Source organism: Bactrocera dorsalis, chromosome 2 (assembly GCF_023373825.1).
Source record: "Bactrocera dorsalis isolate Fly_Bdor chromosome 2, ASM2337382v1, whole genome shotgun sequence".
NCBI lineage: Eukaryota > Metazoa > Arthropoda > Insecta > Diptera > Tephritidae > Bactrocera > Bactrocera dorsalis.
Window position 1 is genome coordinate 22,612,725 of NC_064304.1, and position 26,998 is coordinate 22,639,722.

General features: G+C 32.0%; 1 protein-coding gene across 4 annotated transcripts in view; it reads left to right on the forward strand.

Annotated features, from left to right (window-relative positions):
* The first annotated feature begins 1,445 nt into the window (after nt 1-1,445).
* Nucleotides 1,446-26,998, forward strand: part of LOC105231100 (GATA-binding factor C) — a 129,870-nt gene continuing 104,317 nt past the window's right edge. Inside the window, exons 1-2 of one of the 4 annotated variants that reach the window (XM_049447244.1) lie at nt 1,446-2,574; nt 12,107-12,835. In XM_049447244.1, coding sequence (XP_049303201.1) covers nt 12,544-12,835 — 292 coding nt within the window. In that variant the 5' untranslated portion in view covers nt 1,446-2,574; nt 12,107-12,543. Of the gene's footprint in view, nt 2,575-2,597; nt 2,890-12,106; nt 12,836-26,998 lie in introns of those variants that run through there. The other 3 variants (XM_049447245.1, XM_049447247.1, XM_049447246.1) reach the window with 3 other exon arrangements.

Here is a 26,998-nt window from a genome sequence, read left to right on the forward strand (position 1 = left end):
ATACAATTTTTTTCTCCGTGTTTTTTTCGAGAGATTGATTTCGTTTTTGAAAATCGAATATTTTTTCAAGTTCGAAACTAGGTTAATTGAAAATTTCCATTTTCAAAGTTAACCGGAGCCTAAATCGAAATATTTTACCTCGGAGTTCAAAACGAGTGTTATTAAAAAAACTGTTATAGGAAGTTATTAAAAATTTAAAATGATAGATGGAATCTATGTACTCTTCTTATATCAATCGTGTATGAAATACTTTGGTCAAACTTTTATAACAGTTACAATATGCTATCGAACTCGCATTTTCGATAAAAATAATTTATATTCCAAAAATATTCAGCTGAAAATAAAGCTTTGAGACAACTATTAAAACTTTGAAACTTGAAAAATGTTATTGCTACACGCAGCCAAAGAGGAGAAGAGGCAATTCTTCGCAAGGACAATTCCTCCCGGGGCAGGGAGTTCTCAGGGTGTGTAGTGCATTGCAACCAAGTTTTGTAGATGTTTTCTCCAACAATTTACTACAATCACCTCCGAGAACGGTTTTCTGTTTATTACCCTTTCACTAAAAGCCGTTTCGAGGTCAAAAGTTAAACGGGCTATTCGTGTAATTCGGAAGTAATCGTCTTAAGAAGATATAATTGTATAAAAATCGTTCTTAAAAAAATATTACAAACACATTTACATACATTATCCTGAATTTGTCGTACTCCTAGTCGTACTGATATTGTGATCTACCATATACTCGTAGTATCAAAATACATCTCAATATTTGTATACATACATATATACATAGTATGTATGTATGCACATATGTATGTATGTATGTGTAGGTGCACATAACTGCTAACAAAAAAAATCAATCCTACATTCCATGATCAATGCATGCAAAATTGTGCGCACTCTTCGCATTATTGCAACGCGAGTGCAGTTGCAGCCGCACAACTCCATCAACACTCATTCACTCACTTTAATTTCTTTTTCCACGCTCAGCTCATTCCACTCAGAAAATTCCTCCAACAGCATTGCCAACTGCGAAAACCGCAGGCAAACACTCAACAATGCGCCTCAACCGGTTTCTCCGAAGTAGCAAGTTTTTCGTCTACGCCCCACGCCAGCCATATGAGTCAGAGCGAATAAAAAACCCACAACAGTGCATGCCACTCACTCGGTAACATTGGCGCTCTGTGTGAGAAGCGCGCACTACTTCCGTGCCAATTAGCGGCTACTCACTCGCACTCGCACTGCAGCGCGCCTGTGAGCGCGCCAGCATAACGTCGCTTTCGCTCAGCGAGCAACCATTAACGCGCAGAGCAGACTAGAACAGGCGCACACACGCGCGCACTCAATGAATTCACGCGGGCAACCCAGCCCACCACCGTCCGTTGGGCAAGCCAGGCGCGCGCTTGTTGTCGCTATAGCTGTCAGTCAGCGAGCCAGCCAGCCAACAACGGCATTCACTTCAACACACACCATTTCTTATTGTCGCTGCACTCACACAAGCGTCGCTGTATGTGTGCGTTGCTGTTGCCGCGACGGCAGGTTTTGTTTGTCATCTCTTTCGTGCCGTCTCGTGTTTTTCCTGAATTCAGTTGGTCTGCGACCGTTGACGTGTTTACTAGCGTGTTATTGGCGTGTGTGTGGCGCTCGAAAATCATTTGAACCGTTTTGCGTCGTCGAATTCGTGCGTGCGTGCGTTTTACATTTACATTTTCCGCTGCTAACGCGTGCATTACTATTGTCCGCCAAGCGGCTAAAAGCTTTTGCTCCAACATTACACATAGTGACACAAACCGCGCGCGCCCCCCCGCGCTCTCTCTTAGCTTACCGCAAAGTGTGCACAAAAAGTGAATAATAACAATAAGGTTGGCCGAAACAAAGCTTAATTGGCGCTAGCTGGTAATTCTTTTTAGCCAAATGCGTCGGCAGAAAGCTCACATTGCGCCCGCAAAGCCAACGACGGTATTTCGTTCGCTGCGTATTGCTTCGATTTGTTGTAAGTAAAATAAGAACGCGTATTGTCGCGTCGAGCGCAACGTTACGCTGCGGATATTAGCGCGAAAAAGATAACTTTTGTGCGCGCGTTTAAGGATTGCGCGTATTTTATTTTCTGCTTAAAAGCCATACACACGCGTCCCAAGGTGTGTGTGTGTAGGTGTCAGTGTACGGTTGTGTAGGTGTATTTGCGCGCGCACAATTGCCGCAGTTTATCTACGCAAATTTGACGATATTTTTGGACATAATTGCACCGGATACGGACACAAGCTAACAGCGGAGCGATAAAAGCGCATAGCGATAGCTGGCCGATTATGCCTATCAGTGTTACGTAAATGTGTGACTGCTAACGGAAATCTGCCACAAACAGAGTAACTAATTAAGAAAAACAAAGTGAAAATTATTGAGCAAAAAAATATGAAAATTTGAAAAAAAAAATTATAATTAAAAAAGCGAAAAAATCTAAAGAAAGCGCTAAGTGACAAATAAATAAATACAAGTTAAATAATGTTACGTAGGAAATGTGCAGTGTAAAAGCAGAAACAAATTTTGAAAATAAAATCGCCAATTAGCTGCTAATTTGAAGTAAGTGTATAGCAAAGCAAAAAAATAAAAAAACTAAATTTAATTTTTTATAAATAATATTGTGTGGACACACTTGTAAGAGTGTCGGCTTCAAGACTAATGCAAGCTCTTAAATTGTTTTTAGATTGCTCAAAGAAAAGTGACAATTAAGCGGACTAATACAGCAGAAAATTATTTGATTCAAATTTTTATAGTTAAAGAAATGCATAAAAAATAATAAACTACATTAATAAATTAGAAGTGACTTATTTTTTGGCAACAACAATTTAGTGAAAATCATTTGCTTACAAAACGAACGATTTACTCCGCTCAAGAGTAAGCATTTTGTGTCGATATAATTCTGTTTAAACTCAATTTAAACTCAAACTAGCGCTCATGGCACAATTTGGTAAGATGGCGCGCCGAAAAAACCAATTTTTTTGTTAGGAAAACAGCCGAAAACAACACTTTTTTTTAAATAAAAAACTAAACTTTTTCATAATAAGAAAAAAAAAATTTTTTATAATAAAAAACCAAAAAGCAACACTTTTTTTAACCAAAAATATTGCATTGCTTGTTTATATCATATCTGCGGAGCACTGTATCTACATATGCTTGTGTATAAAAACACTATACAGACAGAATTTATTAAAATTGCGATTTTGAGTGTTTATAAAAAAGTTTTTTTTTAACTCAGCATTCACAAAAAATTCCCAATGCAGCCATAATCGGCACAGCAGCCGTCTAAAGTACACTCAGCGTGTGTCACTGCAAATCAAAACTGTCTAAAATGGCTTTTCCGAAATAATTCTCATTTAAACTAAAAAAATATTTTGAAGAGAGTAAGTAGAACCCGTGTTTCAAGACTTCAAAGCTGTCTACACTTTGCGGACTTAGATACTTTGTTAGTTTTTCTTGTTTGCCATAATGTGCGGATGATTGGTTTTCCTCAGCTACAACAATGTGTTGATGACTTTTATGTGGTCTTTATGGTGCTTTGCTATCTAATTAAAATTTTTTCACTCAAAATAGCACGAACAAGTCACAAAATTTTTGAGATATTGTGCTGAATTCTTGCACACGTCTTTTGCTTCTCAAACAGCTACTTATTCGACAGAATCATCAATATCGGACTACTATAGCCTATAGCTGCCATACAAAATGAACTTTTAAAATCATGTCATTCTATGTGAAACTTTTTTGCTTAAGGAGATATTTGCACGAAATTCGGCTCGAATCATGTATCGTGTCAATGCTATATCCTTGAAGAAATTTTTCATATCTGACCAATACAGCATATGGCTGCCATACAAAGTGAACGTTCAAAATTAAGTTTTTTTATGAAAACTTTTTTATTTGTCCAGATATCTTGACGAAATTTGGCTCGAATTATTGTTTAAGGCAACCGTACAAGCTCTGAAGAAATTGTTTAGATCGGACGACTATAGCATATAGCTGCCATACAAACTGAACGCTCGAAATTCAATCCTTCTTCGGAAACTTTTTTATTCGTCAAGATATATTCACGAAATTTAGCATAGCTTAATGTCCAAGACCAGGGTATAATCTCCCAAGCAATTGTTTAGTTCGGACGACTATAGCATGTAGCTGCTATACTGATATAATTTATTTTGTTCTTACATAATGATATATATATGAAAAAGTGGATATTCATGGATATGCTATATTACTTAGAAATAGAGTTGAGAAGTCAATCTAGTAATATATCCAGTACATGTGCATTGATATTCAAGTCTTAAAATAGTCTACTAACTCTTAATATGTTATATTTTTAACAATGGTGAAGTATATGAAGCCACACTAAGCCTAGCAAATATATTGACCAAGTATAATATTTTTTTTTTTTCGAAAAAGATATATTGGGCTTATATGTAGTCTCATAAAGTTGTAAGAAACAATAACGAACCGAAAACATAGTTTCATAACTTCTGTAGCAAATGCTAAAGTTTTTCTAAGCTAAAACAAAAAAGGCATAATTTCAGTACTAAAAAATTGTCAATCCGAAGTTTTTTAAAATAATTTTTCCAACAAAAATTTTCGTATTTTCGCACCAAATACTAATTGGAAAAAGTATTTAGGTTTTACTAAAAGTAAAACTGAGTACAGTTTTTATAACGGTAGTGTCAATCAGACTTATTCGGGTAATCACTCTGAACCCAGCCATATTGCTTAAACTATTTGCGTAAAGAGTTTTAGTGTTACAACAACAATAACAAACACAATTTTAGTAGTCAAAAACAGATACAAACCAAAATTTCTCAAAATATTTCTGAAATAAAAAACTTCCTCAATTTTTGCAGCAAATGATATGAGTTATAAGTTTCGGTTAGGTTATACCGGCCGGCTATCACGCCTTACATAAACCTACTGGTCCTTAGTAATGACTGATGGAGTTTCAGTTGAATTTGAAGTGATGAATTCGTCACACAGGACGTCAACTTTTTTTTTGCCAATTTTAAAAGTGATTTGATGTCTACGTCTGACACTTCCTACAGTCCTTTGAACTGTGAAGCGCCTAGATACTTGAGTCGACTTCTGGATAGTGCTAAACAAAGGCATAAGAGGTGTTCCAGCGTCTCTCTCGTGTTAACTTCTCTGCAATTTCTGCATGTATCGTTATCACTTTTGTCGAACCGCATGTAATGCTAGTAGGTTGTGAGCTCTCAAGAGGCCAACAGCTGCCCGGCAGTCATTTCGTGTTAGTAAGAAGCAAGCGAGTGCTCCTTAGGGTCGCTTGCACATGATCTTGGCGCTCCTGCAAGTACTTAAGCCATTCCAACTCGTCCTGATCGGCCTGTCAGTCGATGAGTCCATCTTAAAGCTGCCAAGACAGCGATGGACTTCCATAAAAGCTATACTATAAATGCGCTATTTTTGAGAGACTATTAAAGAATGTTGCTGCTGACGCATTTCCACCAAAAAAAAAAACAAAAAATAAACAAGCAAAGCAACACCAAAAAACATTGATAAGAAACCAAATGCAGACGATTCGTTGATAAATTGCTTGGCGTTGACAAATATCGAGTGCAATGCGCACAAATTGGTGGAGCAATTCATTGGAAGGCAAATATACATACCTGTGTGCCTACAAAATTGAAAATTGAAAATTCCCAAATTGAAGGCGAAAAACTTATCAAAAGTAAACTGTGCCGCTTCTTCTTGCTCGTCACCCTTGTTGGGAACATTACTATTGACACTAGCGATAAGTAGGTGACATTTACTGCGTGTCAGCATATAGGCGACAGCTACAACAGCAATAGTATGTTTCGAGTTAGACAAACAACAACAACAACATGTGTGCTCATGTGTGCGCAAACAAGCCGGAGAAATATTGTAGAATTTTGAATTCTAGCAATTCTTCTACAACAAATACATAATCATTGAATCACGCTCAAGTGTCAATTTGAAGACATGAATTTGCGCAAGCAGTGCCATTTACAAAAATAAATATATACTTATATATGGAATATGGTATATATGTACATATATTTATGATTTTTTGAAGCATTTTTGTATGATTTCTTTACTTTCAACTTTGATGTGCTTGTGTTAGTGTTGATAAACTTACACTTCTTGTCACTGTCAATTTGGCTACCTGTTCTCATATTTGATTAGTGGACTTTTGCTGCGCTGTGCGTTATATAAGATATGTACATATATACAAATATAAATATAAGTGCGTTTGTGGCACCTGTACCTTGCTTTGACGAAATTTTAAAACCTGTTGCCCGCTTCTTGCGTATATCTAGTTAGCGTCTGAGTATTTACTGATAACTGATAAACTTTTTTGTGTAAATAAATTAGCTGCTTTACTGCAACACTTGCTGTTTTCATGCCACACATACATATGTACATATGTATGTATGTACATACACAGGAATGCCAAGACATTTTTATCAAATTAAATTTTTCATCACTGATTGATTTGGCTTAACGAGTTTTGGGCGCTGATAAAATTGTCGATGATCGATAATGAGACAATAGTATTAATTGTACGGTAGCGGAAAGGGTGATAGCGTCAAAAAATGAAGAAGCTTGTGGTGCGGTCGGAAGACATGAGCTTTCTGAACATTTATTTTGATTATTTAAAGATATTGAATATAGAATATGAATATTGAATTTTTTGATATAAAATTTGCTTTAAATTTAATTGGAAAATATTTTGAAAGCTTACAGTTTTGAGTAAATTTAAATATAGATAAAATCATTTTTGCTTCTTAACACATTTATGTACATTTACATATGTATATAAGTAAAAAATGATTATTATTTTTTAAATATTTTTTAATGCGAAAAATAGTTTAGAAACATTTTTTGATAACTTTTTTTTTATATTGCCTATTTGCCGCTTGAAAGCTTTCAGTTTTGAGAAACATTTTATTTTAAATATTGGTCAAATCATTTTTGCTACAAAATATTGAGCAAACGATTTTTTTAATATTTTTTATGTAGATTTTTTTTTTTTAATTTTGATATACACGTATTTGTAATATAATAAATTATCATAATTTTTCATATAAAAATTGTAAAAGTCTAGCTTCATTTGTAACAGTTTTGAATAATAATTACAAATTATTGGTATCATTGTTTGAATAAAATATGGTTTACTTTAATTTCCAACTAAGTACAATAGTATCTATAAATATATTTTATTGTTACTTTTTGTGAGTAAAATCTACAAGATTTTCAAATCTCAATTGCTTCAAATATGTTAATATTTTTTGTAAGCTGTACATTTGACGGTTGCTTTCTGTAGATTTTTTTTTGCAGATACTTTTCTTAATATTGATAATTTTTGAATAAAATATTTTTTTTTTAAATTTTTTTCGCTTTTTTCAGATTTATATAACTTTTGAATATTTATGTTTTTTTACTAAACTATTTTTTTTTTTTATTAATTTCACAAAATATTTAAAATGATTTTTGCAAAGTAGTAAATTTTGCGGTGTCATTTTGAAGATTTTTATACTTTTTTATTAATTATTTATAATTTGTGAATAAAATAATTTTTTGTCTTTAGTTCATTTAATTTTTTTGTGGTTTTTCAGATTTATTTAATTTTTTTAAATTTATTTTTTAATAAAATATTTTTTTTTTTGCAAATTAGTAAATTTTTCGGTGTTTTTTTATTTATTAGTTATAATTTCTGAATAAAATATTTTTGTGTTTTTTTTATCCATTTAATATTTATTTTTTTCCAAATTTATATATTTCTTAAATATTTATTTTTTAATAAAATATTTTTTTTTAATTCAATAAAATATTTTAAATTTTTTTTGCAAATTTATTTTTTCCGGAATTTAAAAAGAAAACGCAATTTTTACTTTCATAAAAAAATGTTGGTTTCAAAATGCATAAAATCGATTTTGCATTAACCAAACGTTACTCCCACTCTAAGGTAATATTTACCTTATCAAACCAAAACAAAGTCCACATTTGTTTGTGCACATGCCACATCCGCTTTATTTGCTAATCTCTGCTATTTATGATTAAGTCGAGTGCTATATTACTTAGATAAACAAGCAAAGTGATTAAATATACCGTTTAAAGCAAGCGGAAACGAATAATCAATTTTAAAAATTTGGGAGACTTTGAGGCAACATTGCCACGGAGCTTATAGGATTATGCCTAACAAGTATGACCTATGACAATTTTCAAAACACTTTTTAGAAAATCAATTTATTTTGCATTTTTGTAGTGCTGAGGGAAATTTTTTTTGTTTTAGACTAGCAAATCGCTGCCCCAATTTTTTGATTTTCATTTACTTTCCATGCAACAACAATTAAAAGCAAATGAACCTGTCAAATTGAGGCCTCACACATTGCGTATAGCATTCTCACGCCTTTCCGTTTTCTCACCATTCCACACACACTCTCACACACAAAACACCTCATGCAGTTGATAGAGCACTCAAGTTGCCACACCAGCAAACCGCAGACAGCATCACTTCAGCAAACAATAGCAAAAATGCTTGTCAATGTTCAGTGCCATTAAAGACACACAGAGAAAAATGGGCTAATTTGCAATTGTCTAAGCACTACTGACAGTAAACAAAAATAATTGTTACCAATTTTATTAACCGGTCAAAAGAAGGCAAGCAACCGAAGTCACATAACGGTGTAGCAACTGTGCGGCACAAGAGCTGGTGTCACAGCAAGCATTTTTACTTTCAAAGAAAAAAGGAAATCAAACAGAAAAAGGATTCTAAAGACCAACACTTCACAAGTTATTGCAACGCGCTGCAGGCAGTGCAACAAAATGTTTTCTAATTTGGCGAAATTTCTGAAAAATCTCAAAGCCAACAAGCTGAGCAAATATACACAAAACAGACAATGGCGAGAGTGAAGTGTCATTGTGCATATGTATGTTTGCATGTATGCTTAAAGGTGTTTGTTTGTGTTTGTAGTACATTGGAGTACTCTTACCTTTGTTTTTGAGCACAATCCACAAATGTGGCGCTGCACAATTAATCATTTTTAGCTGCCAATGTGAAATGTGCAATGCACAAGTGACAATTAGACGCAAATATACGAGTATGTGTATATACGACTTATATACGTGTGTATGTACATATGTATGAGCACTTAAGCAGTTTCGCATGCATTTATGCGTGTATCAATGGCCTTAAAGTGAGTGTATGCTTGAGGATCATTAGTATATAGCAGTCAAAATAAAACAAAAACAATGAAATGTCATGTGATGTTGCGGTAAAGAATTTAATTGAAAGAAAAGCAATGAAAAAAAAATATTTCGCACGCCCACAGGTACTTTTTTGTAAAATTTTAAAGGAAATGGAATGAAAAATATATTTTCCAGAAATGCAACAGATTTTTGCAGCACTAAAATAAACAACGATATTGAAATAATGATCTAATATGCAATTATGTAATTATGTATAAAATATTTATAATTTTTTGTAGTGAAAATCTCATCACGTTAGAAAAAATTTCTTATAAAATTACCATTTTTTGCTTATATTTATTCAAAATTCATAATTTCATGATATTCATGAAGCAAGTGCCTTTTCTGCCTGACATCTCCATTTATCAAACCCCAAACCGATACAGCTCGATAATGAATGCCACACTTCATTGCGCAGGCAATTGACCGCAAATTAGCCGACTACCCAATATATTTTTCACATTTTCCCGCTAATGCTTATAAATAACAAGAAAATTTCGTGTGCGCCAATGAAAAGTAGCAACCACCAGCAATTGGAAGCAATTAGCGCAAGTATGACGCACTTAAAAAATGTGTAATGCGTCTTCAATGTCAATACCACCTGCCTGTAATGCATAATTAGTAGCAATAACAGGATATCAAGGTGTTGGACTGCTTTTAAATAAGTTATAAATTATGCCAAGGGAAATATTTAGCACGCCTCGGCAGTTAAGCCGTTTCGGAAAGTTTTTAAATGTCTCATTTTCGAATTTTAGGAAGAGGTTTGGGTAAGAACGAGAGCCTTACGACTTCAAAATATGAATTTTCTGTAAAATTTCAGATGATATCTAGTTGTTGTAGTCCTAAAAGAGCGCTCACCACATATTTCTCCGATATTTGCTGTAAATACGAGCTTCAAAAGCTACATGCAAAGCCTCGAGTTTTGTCTAAAGTACTATAATATAACTATTTAAACTTACAAATGCCCAAAAAATATTTTCTAGAGTTTAAACTTAAAATTTTTCTCTTATTCTTCTGCTTTCTGCTCTTCAATTAGAAGTGAGTCTTCGAATTATTAATTTATTTTACATGCTGATATACCAATATTTACCTAAATATCTTCAAATGCACTTAAGACTTCGTTTATAAATGACATTTTTATTGTGGCAAGACTTAAACTAATACAGTGACTACGAAATTTGTACATGTAATCAAACTTTTAGACATAAAAGAGAGTGAAAGGGCTCTTAATCCGCCTATAATTGTATATGAGAAGTGGAAAAGAGAGCAAAACTTAAACTAGCGAGCGGCGAAGTGGTGAATCGAAAACTTTTTAGGCGGAAATTGTTAGTCAAAATTACTAAGAGAGAAGATTTGTAAAATTAGTTACTTCAGAAATTGTCTTTTAAAATTGTTTAGATAGAAGATTCGTAGACTTGGTGTTAAGCGAGCGAAACTTATACTAGCGAGTGACAAATCGAAGATGGTTTAGGAAGAAATTGTTTGCCACAATTATTTAAAGACTTAGCAATTCAAAAATTTTCGATTTAAATGCTTATGAGAGAAGATTTGTAAACTCAGTGATAAAAGAGCAAATCTTAATTTTATTGAGATGCAAAATGGCGGATTAAAAACTGTTTAGGAAGAAATTGTTAGTCAAATTATTTAGAGAGAAGATTCGTAAACTTGGTGCTAAGAGAGCAAAATTTAAACTAGCGAGTGACGAGTCGAATAAACCGTCTTCGAAGAAATTGTTTGTCAAATTTACTTAGAGATCAGGTGTGTAGACATTGCTCAACACATGAAGCACACACAATTTGTTGAGTCACTTTTACAAATCAATTTAGTGCTCAGACGCTTATCGCGAGTAAATAGCAACAAAAACACAGTTTTATTGATTTCCTATTTATAATACAAATATTGAGGTAGTGACAGACAACAAACAGACTTTTTGGAGCTAGTGTGTTTGTTAGTAAGATTTTTATTGTTGTTGTTGACGAACTGAAAAGTAAAGAAGTGGTGATAAAAGTATACAAATTTTGGGGGTGCAGGTGTGAATAGATATGCTGCAATAATTACTAATATAGCGGCATTTAAATACATATGTATGTATGTATATACTTAGAGAAGATTGTAAATATATAACTAGCGCTCACTGCAGAAGACTGTCAGGTCATAAATCTCATTTTACGACGCCAAAGCAGTCAATATTATCACTTTCTATTTGCCGAGCGCCAAAGACGCGCTTACCAAGGGCGCTGAGCACACATATCTGCATTATACATATATGTTTGTATTTGAAATTTATTTTATTAAATATTGATGAAGTGCGCTAAAGGAGGCCATAAAAGTGTCTTATTACCCAAAACAAGATTTTAACAAGAAAATACACGAAAGCATTTGAAATTTACAGCGCAGCGCTTGCAAGCGAGAAAAAGCACAGAAATCAATACAAAAAAACTCCAAAAAAGAAAATAAAAAAAAATTGATGCAGATAAAAATTTATGTTAGCGCTTTTAGGTGCTTATTGAGATTTTGTTGTTAAAATTTTTATTATTATTTGTTGTTGCTGCCGCGCGGCGTGATAAGCCACCGCTGCGCTCATCAGCGGCTACTGTCCGAAAATTTAATGGCGATGATAAAAATCGCTTGATTACAAAGAAATCGAAATCAATATTTTTTTTGCCACAATACAAAGTGCCGTTATTCCGCTGTCGATGGTTAACTGTGACGGTTCGTCAAGCAAAGCAAATCTTATCGAATTGTGCCGACGCCGCAGCCATAAATATGCAATAAATTTTCAAATTTTATAATAACGAATTTATAAATATTTATTAATGCATTTTTTATTTCCATTTTCATTTCTCAACAGCACAAATCAATCAACCGAACAGAAGTTAATGCCAAGCCAAGCAAATAAATAATAATAACAAAAACAAAAAGTAAATAAAAACAAGAAACTAATAAAATATAAAAACAGTGAAAAACCAAGCAAACAAATTGATTTACACACATAAGTGCGAAATATATTAACAAAAAAATAACAACAAAAACAAAATGTGTGCTTTTTCGTCAGAGTGTGCAGTGAAAAGTGTTGAAATAAATCAAAAATATTAAAGTTAGCGAAAAATTGCGCGTGGTCGTCTTTAATTGGTAGCAAATAAGCCAACACCACCCACAAGCAAAAACAAAAATACTAATAAACAAACTAAGAAACAAAAAAAAAAAATAAATAAAATAAAAAACAATAAATAGGAAATTTTTCTTCGCCCTCGTTGTTCATAAAAAACCTTCAAAATTATTCTCGAAATGGACATGACTTCAACAGCGGAAGCTGCCGCCCGCAGCTGGTATGACAATCCGCGTTTGGGCAGCTCTCCGCAAGCGAATGGCCTGGGCGGCGCCGGCGCCGGCTTGGGACATCACGCCCTCACAGCCGCTGGCAGCACAGCGATGGGCGGTGGCGCTGGCCTAGGCGGAGGCGGCGGCGGTGGCGGTGGAGGCGGTCTCGGCGGCCTGGACACCACCGATATGAGCGCCTTCTACGCGCTGGAAAGCAACGGCCATCACAGACGCTACTATCCGAGCTATCATCAGCACAGTAAGTGGAATTTGATTAATACATATGTATTCTATTTAAGTGATTATTTGCTAACTGGCGGGTTTGTAACATGTTTTAAGTTTCCGCGGAACTTCTGAACCTCTCGCTATTTATATTGAAAACATTCCATTGCTTGCACAAGCCAACCACATTTTGCACAGGAATTGCTTTTAATTTCAAATCTGTAGCAGACAATTTTTTCAAATTTCTATATTTTTGTGGAAGTCGGAAAAAATTAAACTTAAAAAACATTAATTAATCAGAAATTAATTATTTTAGTTTACTACAAATAAGAAAAAATTTGAAATATGTGAAAATTACACTCTATTAAATTATTTTTACTTTGTTTTGACTAAAACAATTAATTTATAACTAATAATTAATTACTGATTTTTTTAAGCTTAATTTTTTTATGAAAAAATTTCTTAAGTTCATTATTAACTAATAACTATTTTTTATAAAAAACTTAATTTAATAATTTTTTAGTTAATTAATGATAATTTTTTAAATTTAATTTGAAATAATTATTAAAATTTAAGTATTAAATTATTGAAAATTTATTATTAAATTATTAAAAATTAATTAATTGTTATCAAAAATCACAATTAATTAATGATTAACATTTTAATTATTAATTTAAAACCTCAATTAATTGATGATTAATTTTTTATGTTTGATTTTTATAAACAATTTTACTAAAATCATTAATAATTAATAATTAATTTTTATGTAAACAATTTATCAATGATTAGAAATTAATTAATAATTAAATTTTTAATAATTAATTATGTATTAATGATTTAAATGTTTAATTATTAACTTTTAATCTAAAATCACAAGTAGCATATATGTATATGTATGTATTATATGTTCAAAATTCCAAAATTGTTTTAATTAGCTATAATATTTATTTTTTGGGAAATCACTTTTTAATAAAAAAAATTTTACTTATTAAAATAAAATAAAAAAATTAACATTTCTATAAACCAAATTTGCCTGAAAAGTGACTTAACACAATTTTTATTTTAAATAACCAATTTTTGTTTAAGTAAAATTTTATTTTTTTTTATTTACCGCCAATATTATTATTTTATTTTTTTAAATTAATTAAATTTCATATTAATTTTTGTTAAAAGCATTTCACATAAAAACTAGGCGTTACTTCCTTGAAAAATAATTTTAGTCATCATATTTCTCATACATAGTATACATACACATATGTACATATGCACATATGTATGTATTAGACATTCCCTCACTCCGCCTATCTGCTGCGTCATCAAATGACAGACAGCTGGAGTGCTACAGGATTGCTCACACACACACGCACACGCGCATGCAAAAGTAAATACAAAATTTGTTTATGTAAATGGAAAAGTTCTACGCGCCCTTTCCAACGCAAGCGCTGCCATAATTGTATTTGCTTACATGCATCATCACATGTACTACACATACATACATATAAACTCAGGTGTATATATTTTTGTAAACATTTGCATACGTCTGTGCATACATTTGATATAGAATAGTAAAACAGCGCTCATTATGGGCGCAATCCTAATGAGTTTTTAATGGCGTTGGCGGTGTTGTTGGCGGCGCCAATGATGGCGCTATTGCTCAGCGCAAGAAAAGCTGACGCGCAGCCAATGCGCAACGATGCCAACGTCAATGACGACGTCAGCGACGACAATGATGCGTGCCACTTACCGCCAAAATGTAGGCACGGAGACTGCGTTTCGATTGGTGGGAACGTCGCGCAGTTGCAGCCATACAGGAGTGCATATACATATGTATATGTACATATGTGTATAATATGTAATGCATTTATGTATTATATAATATAAGGCTATATATATGTATTTTTTGCGTAGAAAAGCAACACTATATCTACCACGAGCGACATTTCTTTGATCAGTTCAACTAATATTGGAATTTATTTCATAAATAATTATGTAATCAACAAAATTTAGCGCCTAAAATAGCTAAGCATATTGCTTTCACGGTATTTGCTACTGCAATGCGTGCAAAAATTATGCTTAATGCCGTTAAAAATTGATATTGCCGACGCTAAGCAGCTTGTAGGCATGCTGTTCGAATATATAATATATATTTATATACTTATGTATGTATATGCATATGTGTAAACATTCATACTCAAAGCTCAAATCGACATGTTGACACCTATTTCGTTTTATACATACATATGTAACTAACTCCTGGCTGAGGTTTATCCTTCCATGCTTTCTTACCCCTAACTTTGTTGTTGTCCTTATTTCTTACCTTTTGCTTTCTCTGCTGCTTCTTACTCGCATTTTGTTTTGCTTTTTCATTATTTTTATCGTTTTCCAATATGCTTTTCATTATATACTAACGCAGCTTATACAATATAATGCCTAAGCAAAAAGTTTCCTAGCATCTGTAAACACTTGCATGTTTGTGTGTGTGTGTGTGGCACACAAAAACCAGCAGAAGTTATTTTTTTTTTGTCCATACAACAAGCCGCGTTTTTATTTTCCATTTTTAATGGCGTTTTTCGTATTGTTTTGTTGCCACAAAAACACTTGTTTTGTTGTTTTTGTTGTTATTGTCGTTGACGCCATCACTGTGCCAGCGAGCGCATGCTATTTCGGTAAATATTACGAGTACATGCATACAAACATATTTATAATATTTTAAGTATTTTCCAATAGCGCCACAAAGCGTACACACACAAGCACATACACACACATTTACTTTCCTTTATTTTTAATACAGATTTTCGCTACCAACACATGCATAGAAAAATATGTATTTCATTATGTACATATTTCCATTTGCATTATGTAAACTTTTTTAGTGTTTTGTTCTTGTTGCTATTATTGTTGTGTGTCAATTTTTTTGACACTTGGAAAAATACTTGAAAGCAATGCAGCGGCGTACTAGAATTTTTTCTTTGTTTTCAAATGTCATACTGCGTCATTACACACATTTACATACGTACATATGTATGTATATGTCACTTGCATATTTTTATATGTCCATACATACTTGTATATGCATTATGTACATATGTATGTATGTATGTAAGTTGTATATTGTATGTTTAAGGGTTTGTTCTGCTTGTCATGTATGTATGTGCCTAAAAATGCCGTTATTGTATAATAAAGCATGTCTGCTACTTATGCACATCCATATTTGAACATATTTGTCTATAAGTGCGTGCATATTTACATAAATACATACACATGTACATGTAAATGTTGCACTGTAAGCATTCTATTGCATATTTCTATTAATATGGCGGCCATAATGGCGCCGCTACTGCATTTAGAGTACAAAAACAAATATTTTGTGTTGGTGCTTGCAGAAAAATAGTAAAAAACGAGAGCTAAGCTCGGGAATAACTGAAATGTTCAGTACGCTTTCAACTTGCAAGAAAGCCAGAGAAGTACACAAGGCTTTTAAGTTATATGGGGTCTAGGGCGAGTTTTCATACGAGTTTATTCATTCTAATCTCAAATGTGCGCCGTTATAAGGAAAACACGTTTTCTTAATTGAATTTGGATAAGTCACATATTGGCCGATGTATGCGGTACAAAGTCATATGGAAGTTCGAAAATCCTCATATTAGGTTTGCAGGAGCTATGAGAGCTCTGAAATCTATAAAAACAAAACTCAAATATTTATTGAAAATAAGATGCCAAAATTTATAAAAATGTGTATGTATGTATGTACATATATTCCAAAATATGTAAAAAAAAATTCTAATTTTATAAAAAATTGCCAAATATTTATACATTAATATGTAAAAATACAACAAAAAATAATAAAAAATTTATAAAAAAATATTCAGTAATTAATAAAAAATTGCAGAATTAATAAAAAATAGATATTATTAAAAAAGTTATAAAAATAATAATATAAAATTATTCAATAATCCGTAAAAAATTCAAATAATAATTATGAAAAGTATTAAATATTTGTAAAAAAATGTATTTAAAAAATAGTGAAAAATTAATAAAAAATTTTCAAATAATCTTTTATTTTAAAAAAGACTTATAAAAATAAATATATTCGAAAATATGTAAAAAAATATTATAAATAAATACCAATTAATATGCAAAATAAAAAATTATAAAAATAAGTCTGAAATTTACTCAAAATAAGAAAAAAAAAAACATTAAAACGAATAAAAAAATGTGCAAGAATCCATAAAAAATTTTCAAATATTTACAAAAATTCTTAAAAACTTAAAAAAAAAAATATTTAATTGTAAAAATAAGTCTTAAATTTATTTAAAAAAAATCAAATATTCATTAAAAAAAAAAATTATTAATAAGAATAAAAAAATATGCAATAATTCATAGAAAATTTTCAAATATTTATAAAAAGTATTAAAAACTGTAAAAAAAAATTTAATTATAAAAATAAGTCTGAAAATTATTAAAAAAAAAACATGTATTCGTTCAAAATAAGAAAAGAAAATTAAAAAGAGTAAAATAAAATGCAATAATTCATAAGAAATTTTCAAATATTTATTAAAAAATTTAAAAAATGTATAAAAAATTTAAATAAATACAAAATTGTGAAAAATGATTAAAAAATAATTTAATATTTATATTAAAAAAATATTGAAAATACTCTGCATTAAGCTAAGGAAACATTTGCCCAGTTAAATTACAAATGTGTAAAAAAATTTATTAGTACAAATTTTATATTTAACTTATGAAAATATTTTTTTCGGCAAATTAAAGAGCGCCACCCGAAATTAACAGCTACAGAGCGCGCAAACGCTTTGCTTTGTGGCGGGCAAAATAGCAGTGAAGCGGAAAAAGTGGGCGCTACTGGCTAACCCGCCGCCTTTCATGCTGGCGTTAACAGAATTTTTCATTGAAAAAAATAACAACAAAAAAGTGAAGTGCGGAAAAGAGGCATAAATATTCAATTGGCAACAACGCGCACGGTAATATAATTGTAATTGTTGTCATTGCTGTTGCCGTACCGTTAAACGGGCAGCAATTTTTCACTTTCCAAAGCAATAGCATAACCTAAAAAATATATGTATGTATATATGTATATAATTTAATGGCATGTATAAAAAATAGTAATACAAATAAGCTGGCTTGAAAATTTAGCGTTCGCTGGCGCATTCACTGGCGTGGAAAAGTCAAGGTATACGCGCTTGAGTGCGCGGCGGCGACGCAAATATATAAAAATGTTGATGACAAACGTTTCTTGGCAAATATAATATATGTATATATAATGTATGGTTGTATATGTATGTATGGTCGTATATGTATGTATGGTCGTAGTATATGTATGTATGTATATGTACGCCCATCAGTTACCGAAATGCCAACTCATTTGTTTCACCTTTTTCCCGACGTGATTTGCATTGTGCGGCTTTGCCATTTATTTTCCGCATCATTTTTGCATTCATATTCGCTCGCTGCCTTCTGCTTCAGCAACCGTAAAAATAACACTGTCACGTTGTTGAGTTACGGTGTTGGACTTCACTCGCACTGCCAGTGGCTCCCACAATAACAAGTGCCTGCAACTTCCTTCTGCGTCCGCTGCTTCTTGACAACACTGCAACAAAATGACGAGAGCGAACTGAAAAGTTCGGAAAGAAACGTCACTTTGAGCTTGTTTTAATTTGTTCTTATTTTTAAGCGCAATAAAATTTGCTTTAATTTACCGTTAATCCAGCAATGCCACTTAAGTACCTCTACTTCGCACTTCACACGAAAGCAGACATGGAAATGTCTTGCAATTTTGAAATTCCTCCTTATTTTTTATTATCGTTATACTTTTTAAATATTTTCGCATATTTTGCTACACTTACCGCGCAAGGAATTCCCCTTAAATTGGCAGTTTTATATTGATTTCCAGTTACCGCTTTGCAGGTTACGAAAATAATGGCTCTTTGTTGTTTGTTGTTGTTTTCGATTTTATACCATTAAAATGATCAATCAGTGCGTTTGGCGCATGCGCATATACTATGTGTAATGCATGCGCAGCTTTTTAGTCGAAAAGAACGCTTTCAACCCAGTTAATCAAATGATGAAAATGGAAGCTTTTTAAATTTTATATAATGAAAATAAAATAAACCATCCTCTTGAATTCTTTAATAGTGACTTAAGCAAATTTTTGCGGAAATTCAGTGGTATTTGTGCTTTTACTTTTCTACAAAGAGCTTTCACTCTTAATTAAGAGCTTTTTTAGCTGCAATGTTGTAATAAAATTCTTTTCTAAGCAATTAACTATACTTTTTATGCATATATAATTTGTTTTGAACTTATATAAGAAAGCTTTACCCGTTTTTAACGGATTTTCGGCAATATAAATGAAGCTTTCACATAGTCCTATATTTGAAAATATTCATAATGGCATAATTTCACATTTTTATTACAATTTACTTGCGATTATATAAAATAATTACTTTACCACCAATATATTTCAAATTTCTGAACATGCTAGCAGAGCTTTCATCGCTAAAATCGGCCTCGCAAGCTTTCATATCGAATTATATCATTATTCAACTCTTCCAGCTGAGCGCTGTGAATTGCCTTCAAATATATCGCTTCGAAATATTTCTTCCCCGAAAGCTTTCGTGCGCAGCTTTCACTTTTATCTCCAGCAGCAAACTTTCACGCCACATTTCGTACAATTTGGTTTACGGTCACAGCGAAAAAATGCAAATTTACTACCGGCATTCGCTCCTCGCACACATTCGTATCAGCTTCATTTATTCTTTATACCAACGTAATTCATTCATGCGCGCGTTTTCATTCAAAATCATTCAAAACGGATCGCTCAAGTTGCTCACAATCGACAATCCAACAATTGCATATGCTTTTATAACAACAACAACAACAACACTACAACAATAGTATTTGCTTACATATTTTACAATGCTGGCGTTATTGTTGTTTTTGGTTTTATTTAACAGTTGATGCTAGCAATTGGCATTGTGCGTGCCTTGTTGTTGTTGCTTTCGTATCCACCGCAAAAGCTTTGACAGACATGTTGGCTGCTGGTGGCTGCCGTCTGCCGACTGCCGGCTGCCATTCAGCATATCTCGCTGCCCGCTAAGTCACCGCCGCCTGTCGCTTCTTATTGCCGGCGCGCCTGTCAAATCGATCAGCCGCAAGCGTTGCTTGGCCATAGCCACATAGCCTGTGCGCCGCTTCACTTGTCTCGGTCGCTGGTTAACTGTTTGTTTTGCATTTCAACCGATTTCGGTTGAATTGCTGCTTTTTACTTATTGAGAGGGGAGAGGGGGGAGGTGCGGTGGCGTGGTGCCACGATGAGTGATGCTGAGAATCATATGCGCATGGATTTTAAAATTCATTAGTCCACATATGTCATTTGCTTGCCCGTGTAGCTGGTGGTTGGCATTTTGTTACTGGCCTGGTTGCTGTTGTTGTTGCCTGTCTGTCTGTCTCGCACTGAGCCTGATTGAAAGCGCAAGAAATGTCAAAAATTGATTTTGATGTTATTATTGATGATGCTGATATTTGCCGCATATTAGCATATTCACGTGCTTTCATGTAAGTGTTGGTGTTGTTGTTGTTGTTGCTGGGATGCTTGTGCTTGCCGCAAATGGCCAGTTGACTGCCGTTGCCTGCTCTCTTGACATTGACACTGACGCTTATGCTGTTCAGAATAAAATGTTTGCTTTGACAGCGTTGTTGTTGTATTCAACTGTGGTTGTTGTACGTCTTTATACCTTATTACAGAAACAAATTTTGAAATTTTATGAATATATTTTTGATATCGATTGAGTTGTTAATGCAAGTATTGGGTGATGTGAGTTGATGGATGATGAATGTATAGTTTTTATAACCTGAGCAGGTAATGCACGGGTGCATATATACATATGTATGTATGTATGTATATAATAAATCAGCGTATGGTGCTGAGTCAAGTTAGCTTTGTTCTTTGTATATACGCCAATTAGTCGCTCACTTTTTCAGATATCGCCTTCAAATTTTGCACCAGCTTTTTTCACCTCAAGCGACTACTCAGTTATCGGAATCGTCGATATCGGAGCACTATAGCATATAGCTACCATAGAAACTGACCAATCAAAATCAAGTCTTTGTATGAAAAACTTTTTTGTTTGACAATATATCTTTATGAAATTGGACACATATTATTCTCCAATATAGTTCTATAATCTGCGCAGAAATCGTTAAGATCGGAATACTATAGCATATAGCTGCCATACAAACTTATCCTTCAAAATTAAGTTTTTGTATGCAAAACTTTTTTATTTGATAACGGATCTTCAACAAATTTGTCATAAAATATTAACCAAAGCAGTTCTACAGTTTACGTATATATTGCTCAGATCGGAACACTATAGCATATAGCTGTCATACGAAGTGACCCCACAAAATTAACATAATTAATTTTACGCCACTTCTGACCACACTCAAATCCGTCAAAACTGCATTTAACATAAAATAGTAGCTTATTAGAAAATAAACCGATCTTAAATGTACACCCAAGTCGTCAATATCACACTTGCGCTTAACCCTGCTATAAAACACTAATAAGCTCCATTTAAAGCGCAATAAAACTATAAAATAAAAATTAAGCGTTTCATGTCACATTGTCCAGCTGGAGCAAAGCCAACCAGCAATCAGCACACATACCACACATACATACATATGGTACATTGATATATGCTGTACATACATATATGAAGTATGCCAACACACACACACACGTACTAATGTGCACGTCCGACGCGCCTCTGACTACATAAAACGTAATGTTCATGTCCTTTTCATGCACACACTGCATTCCATGTCATGCCATTCCTCATCCACACAAACACTCCCACACACATACATACATGCCAGCTTGCATGTACGCGCAAGCGAAATTTGCATAATCCTGCGCGAAACTACGCGCCGCGCAACTTGCAGCACGTGAAAATGTTTTAATTCATTAATTCCCTGCCAGTTCATGTCACGGCTAAAGTTGAGCTGAGCGCTAAGCTCAGGCGCAAAGGACGAACGGCGTTAAAGGCCGCTCAACTGGCCGCATACGCGAGCCTTGCGTGACAAGCAGGCATTTTTGTTTGGCCCCCAAAAGCATATTTATATACTGCTGACAAAGTACTCGCGCATGCATACGTGCGTGCATGTGTGTGGGTGTGTGAGTGTGTGCCTACTATTTTGCATGCCACATAGCGCACGCTGCCGCATGTCCACGTGAACTTGCACACAATTATGGCTTTCAGCAGGACAGCCGGCGTGGCAGTGGCAAGCGGTGAGCTCAATTTGGTAACGGTGTTGCCGCGCTAGTGCAGCTGAGTTATTGAGTTACAATTGCAACAACAACTACAACAAATAAGTGCATGTAAAGTTCGCTTTGGCTTGAACAGCAGCGACAGCATTTTAAATAATCAACGATTAAGTTACGCCGTGGCAAGGTTTTCAGCCTTTTTTTAATGTTTTCTGATATTTATTTTTTTAATTTTGTTTATATATGTACTTGTATGTATGTTTTAAAATTTTCAGAAAATAATTTTTTTCTGAGCTCAAAACTTATTAAATAAAGTTTTTAAAAGTATTTTGGAAATTTTTAAAATATTTATTGAGTTTAAGATTGTTTGTTAAAAGTAAAAATTAACCCTTTACTTATCCTTTCAAAAATTTTTTTTAATAATTTTTTATATAAATTTTATTTTTTTTTTAATTATTTATTTATTTAAAAATTATTTAAATAGTTTTTCTGTGTACTTTTTGGTTTCTTTTAATTTCCTTTCCAAATGTTTTTTTTATTTAAATCTTTCTTTTATTAATTTTTGATATTTTTTTTATTAACTTTTTTTTATAAAATTTGTATATAAATTTCGTTAAATTTTTTTTGGCTTCTAATACCTAAAAATATTTATTTAAAAAATAATTTTGATTTAACAGATTTTTTAAATATTTTTTTTTATTATTTTTTAATATTTTTTGTTTAATTTTTTTTAATAAAATTTTTATATAAATTTTGTGGCACTCTGTTTGGCTCCTAGTATCAAAAAATAGTTATTTAAAAAAATAATCATAACTTAATAACTGAATTATTATTTCTTTAATATTTTTTTTAATAATTTTTTATATTTTTTCATTAATTTTTTTTTATAAAATTTTTATAAAAATCTTTGCATACATTTTTTTTCATACTAAACAAAAATGTTAAATATGTATTTAAACAATATTTTGCTCTTAAATTAAATGAAGTGAATAGAAAAATTTAATGCGAATGAGTGCTGCCAGACTTTCGTTAAATATAATTGTTTCAGAACTTATATATAACTCAAAGCACTGTTTTAAATTTACCTTTAACTCAATAAAAATTGGTAGACATTAAACGCTAGTTCAGTTTCTCATAATTTCGAACAACTCCGAAAACTGTTCCGAATCCGAAAGCAGCGTTTCTTGCTGGCTAAAACTTATACTTGTCACTAATTCCAACTCCACGTAACCGTTAATTTATTTTGCTTTTAAAAATTCCAACCCTTTCACTTTGCTGTTTACTCATATAAAGCAGAAAAATTCGAAAAAGTGAGAAAGACCATAAATTTGAATAAAAATACCCACCTCTCAACACATTTCAACAACAATTTGCAAATTAATTGTCAATTCAAACAATCAAAATGCCATAAAAGCGCGCGATTAATATTGCAAACGATTGCGACACAAAAACTACTAGCACAAACACACATACATGCATATATAGTACATATGTATATGTATACACATTCCTCAATACATATGTATATGCTTATGCATAATTCTGGCTCAGACGCATAAAATGCTGTTAAGATTGACTTGAATTGGTTGCTTCAAGCCAGAATCAGAGCAATATGCTTTATTTTATTGCTGTACGATATGTTTTTGTTGTTGCTATTTAGTGCGCTACACTTGCGCGCCCGAATTCCGCGCACGTTTAGCTGGAGTTGTACCACAACTGTGTGAATGAAAAATGAAATAAATCACAAAATAATCAAATAAATAAAAATATTTTAAATTTATATATTAGATAGAAATATACAATTTGTTTAGTCAAAACAACTTGAAAAGATTTCAGTTTTAAAAATTTTTCCAGTTTTGAAAAAAAAATTAAAAAAAAATAAAAAATTTTTAAGTTAAATTATTAATTTTTCCAATTAATTTTTTTATTTAATTTTCAAAAAAGTATATATCTTTTTTAAGGTTTACAAATTTTATTTTTAATTTTTCATTTCGAAAATATAAAAAAAATTCAGTTTTGAAAAATTTTCAGTTTTGAAAATTGTTTTCCAGTTTGAAAAAATTTTTTCCAGTTAAATTCTTAATGTTTCTATTTTTTTATTTACAAATTTTAAATATAAAAAAATTCAACTAATTCCAATTTTTTGCTATCTCAATAACAAAAAAATAAAATTTAAGTTTTCCAATTTTTCAATTTTCCGATTTTGAAAATATAAAAAAAAAATTAGATAATGTTGTAAATTAAAAAAATATATTTTTAATTATTAATTTTTAGTTTTCAATTAAAAAAAAAAATATTTGAAAAAAAAAATATTTTCATTATTTATTTTGTTGTTATTTACTATTTTTTTTTTTATTTTATTTAAATTTTAAATAATTTAAAACTAAAAACAGAAAAACAATTTAAAATTATTAAATGCTCCAACTTAACTTATTCTATATAGCATAAAAATCTAAAATAGCGATAGTAACTATATACATGCTTCCAACAATAACGTTCTGTAATTAACTTATCCGAATGTTTTTTTTTTTGTTTTTATCAAACCAACTTTTTTTTGAACATTGAAATAACAAAGTCTGCTACGAGCTTTGAAATAATTTTCACTCGCTCAATGCGGCCCTCACCGCACGCTCATTATTTGCATACCCATATATTACGCATAGAAGCGATCTCAGATTACCCACGCGCTACCGCTCTTAACCCTTACACACACGCGCATACTGCGCCAGTGACCAAACGATGCAAACGCAGATGAAGAATGCCAAGGCAAAGGTAGAAACAACACCAGGTGTTGACCAACGACAGCAGCAAGCAACAACAAATGGCAAAGGAACAACAACAACGAGATCTAAGCTCATATATTAACAGCAGTCGGCTATAACAAAAACAATAACACCTAACAATAACAATAACAACGAGTAAGACGAAAAATAACAACAACCACTAGCAGCAGCAGAGCAGCATATCGTCACCATATCATAACAAGCAATAAATTATGCAGCATGGATTTCCTAGAATTTTGCTGGCGCGCTGGCTTGCTGGCTAACCCGGCGAGAAGGCTAAAATGTGCGCGCAGAAGAAAATAAAAACAAAAAAGAATATGTGTGTGCGTGGAGTCATATGCACAGAAACTACGAAAAAATGAAGAAAAGACTTAAGCGACAAACTCACTTCGGCTGCCAGCAAGAGTAGCTGAGGCCAACAACAACACAATTTTACAACGCATAAAAGGATGCAACATAAGATAGAATAGGAAACACCTCCTAATAGTTGTTGTAAAGTATAGCAGTTATAAGAGTTGTTGTTGCTGGTGCACTGGATGCCTCAAGATTTGCGGCAGCGCGCCAAAAAAAGCTAAATACTTTATTAAACCAGCAGCAATTGTTGCTTAGCGGACACAAAGTGAAGATTTACTTAGCCATTTAAGCGCAGCTACACACATACATATGCATGTATTTATTACTTTCAGCTGCGAGCAGCTGGCAATCGATACTGTTGCTGCTGTTGCATATAACAATTTTCGTGAGTATATATATGTGTGTGTGTGTGGTATCTAACAAACGCACACAAATCTCCATCCCGGAGCGCAAGTTTTCAACGAAATGTGCGTCGAAACGGTTGGGGGTAGCCGCAACGGCTGACCAAGCGTGCAGCACAAAGCTAACTAGTGTGCCACAAAATGAATTACGAGCTGAGTATTGAATTGCTGCTATTGAACTGAGCGCCCAAATGCACAGCAAATATTTCTTGAAGGCAAATAAACGGTGATATTCAATTTTTACTCTTCTACCTTTGCTGCTGCCTCCACTACTGCCTTTCGCTTTGTCGCTGTGCAACTAATGCAACGTGTAAAGGATTAAGTGTGGAAGTATGATTGATGAGATTTTAAATATGTTATTGTATTTTAATTTGATGGGACATTATTATTATTATCTTTTTGTTGGCGAAATGCTTTTGTGACACTGTTTTTGTTGGGTTTGAGGAGTGCTCTTTTGTTGCGCTGCTTTGTAGTTGGCAGCACATGAATGAGTCTGGGCAGGGTATGTGGAAAAATATGAGTGCTGTTAAAATTAAAAAAAAAAAGAGAAATAGTTAAAAAAATTTATAAAAATTAATTAATTAAATTAAATTAATTAAATTAAATTAAATTAAATTAAATTAAATTAAATTAAATTAATTAAATTAAATTAATTAATTAATTAGATTAAAAAATTTAATTTAATTTAAAAAAAATTAATTAAAAAAAAACTATATAAAAAATTTATTAAAAAGAAGTATATGTATTTCTTATAAACAAAAAACTGAAACTTTTCAATAAAAATTGATAAGAAATAATAATTAAAAATAATACTTAAATTCGAAAAATTAAATTTGTACTACTTTAATATTTTGTTAATAAAAATCTATAAAAATTTTTGCTTTTGCAAAAATTGGAAAACTTTAAAAAAAATAATTATTAAAAAAAGTTAATTACTTACCTTTTTTATAAACAAAAAACTGATTTTTGAAAATAAATTTTTTTATTTTTATTTTTATAAATCAATTTTTTTATTTTTAGGAATTTTTATTTTTAATTTTTTTTAAATTTTTTTTAAATATTTTTTTATTATTTCAATACTTTTTTTTGTAATTTTTAAAATTTTTTTTCTGAATGACTTTTAATGTAAAATATTTTTATTTTTTTTTATTAAAAATGCATGTTATATTTAATTAAAAAAATATTTTCTATTAAAAGTCATTCAGATATTGAAAACTGTGCCTACATAACATCATACCAATACGCACAGATACACATGAGCGTCAATATGCCCGCTAATTAAATCATAAATGCAGTAGCAATGATATGCCAACATACATACATACATAACTTCACACATGCAACACACACTAATGCTGCCCCTTCAAACATCAATTACATACTGC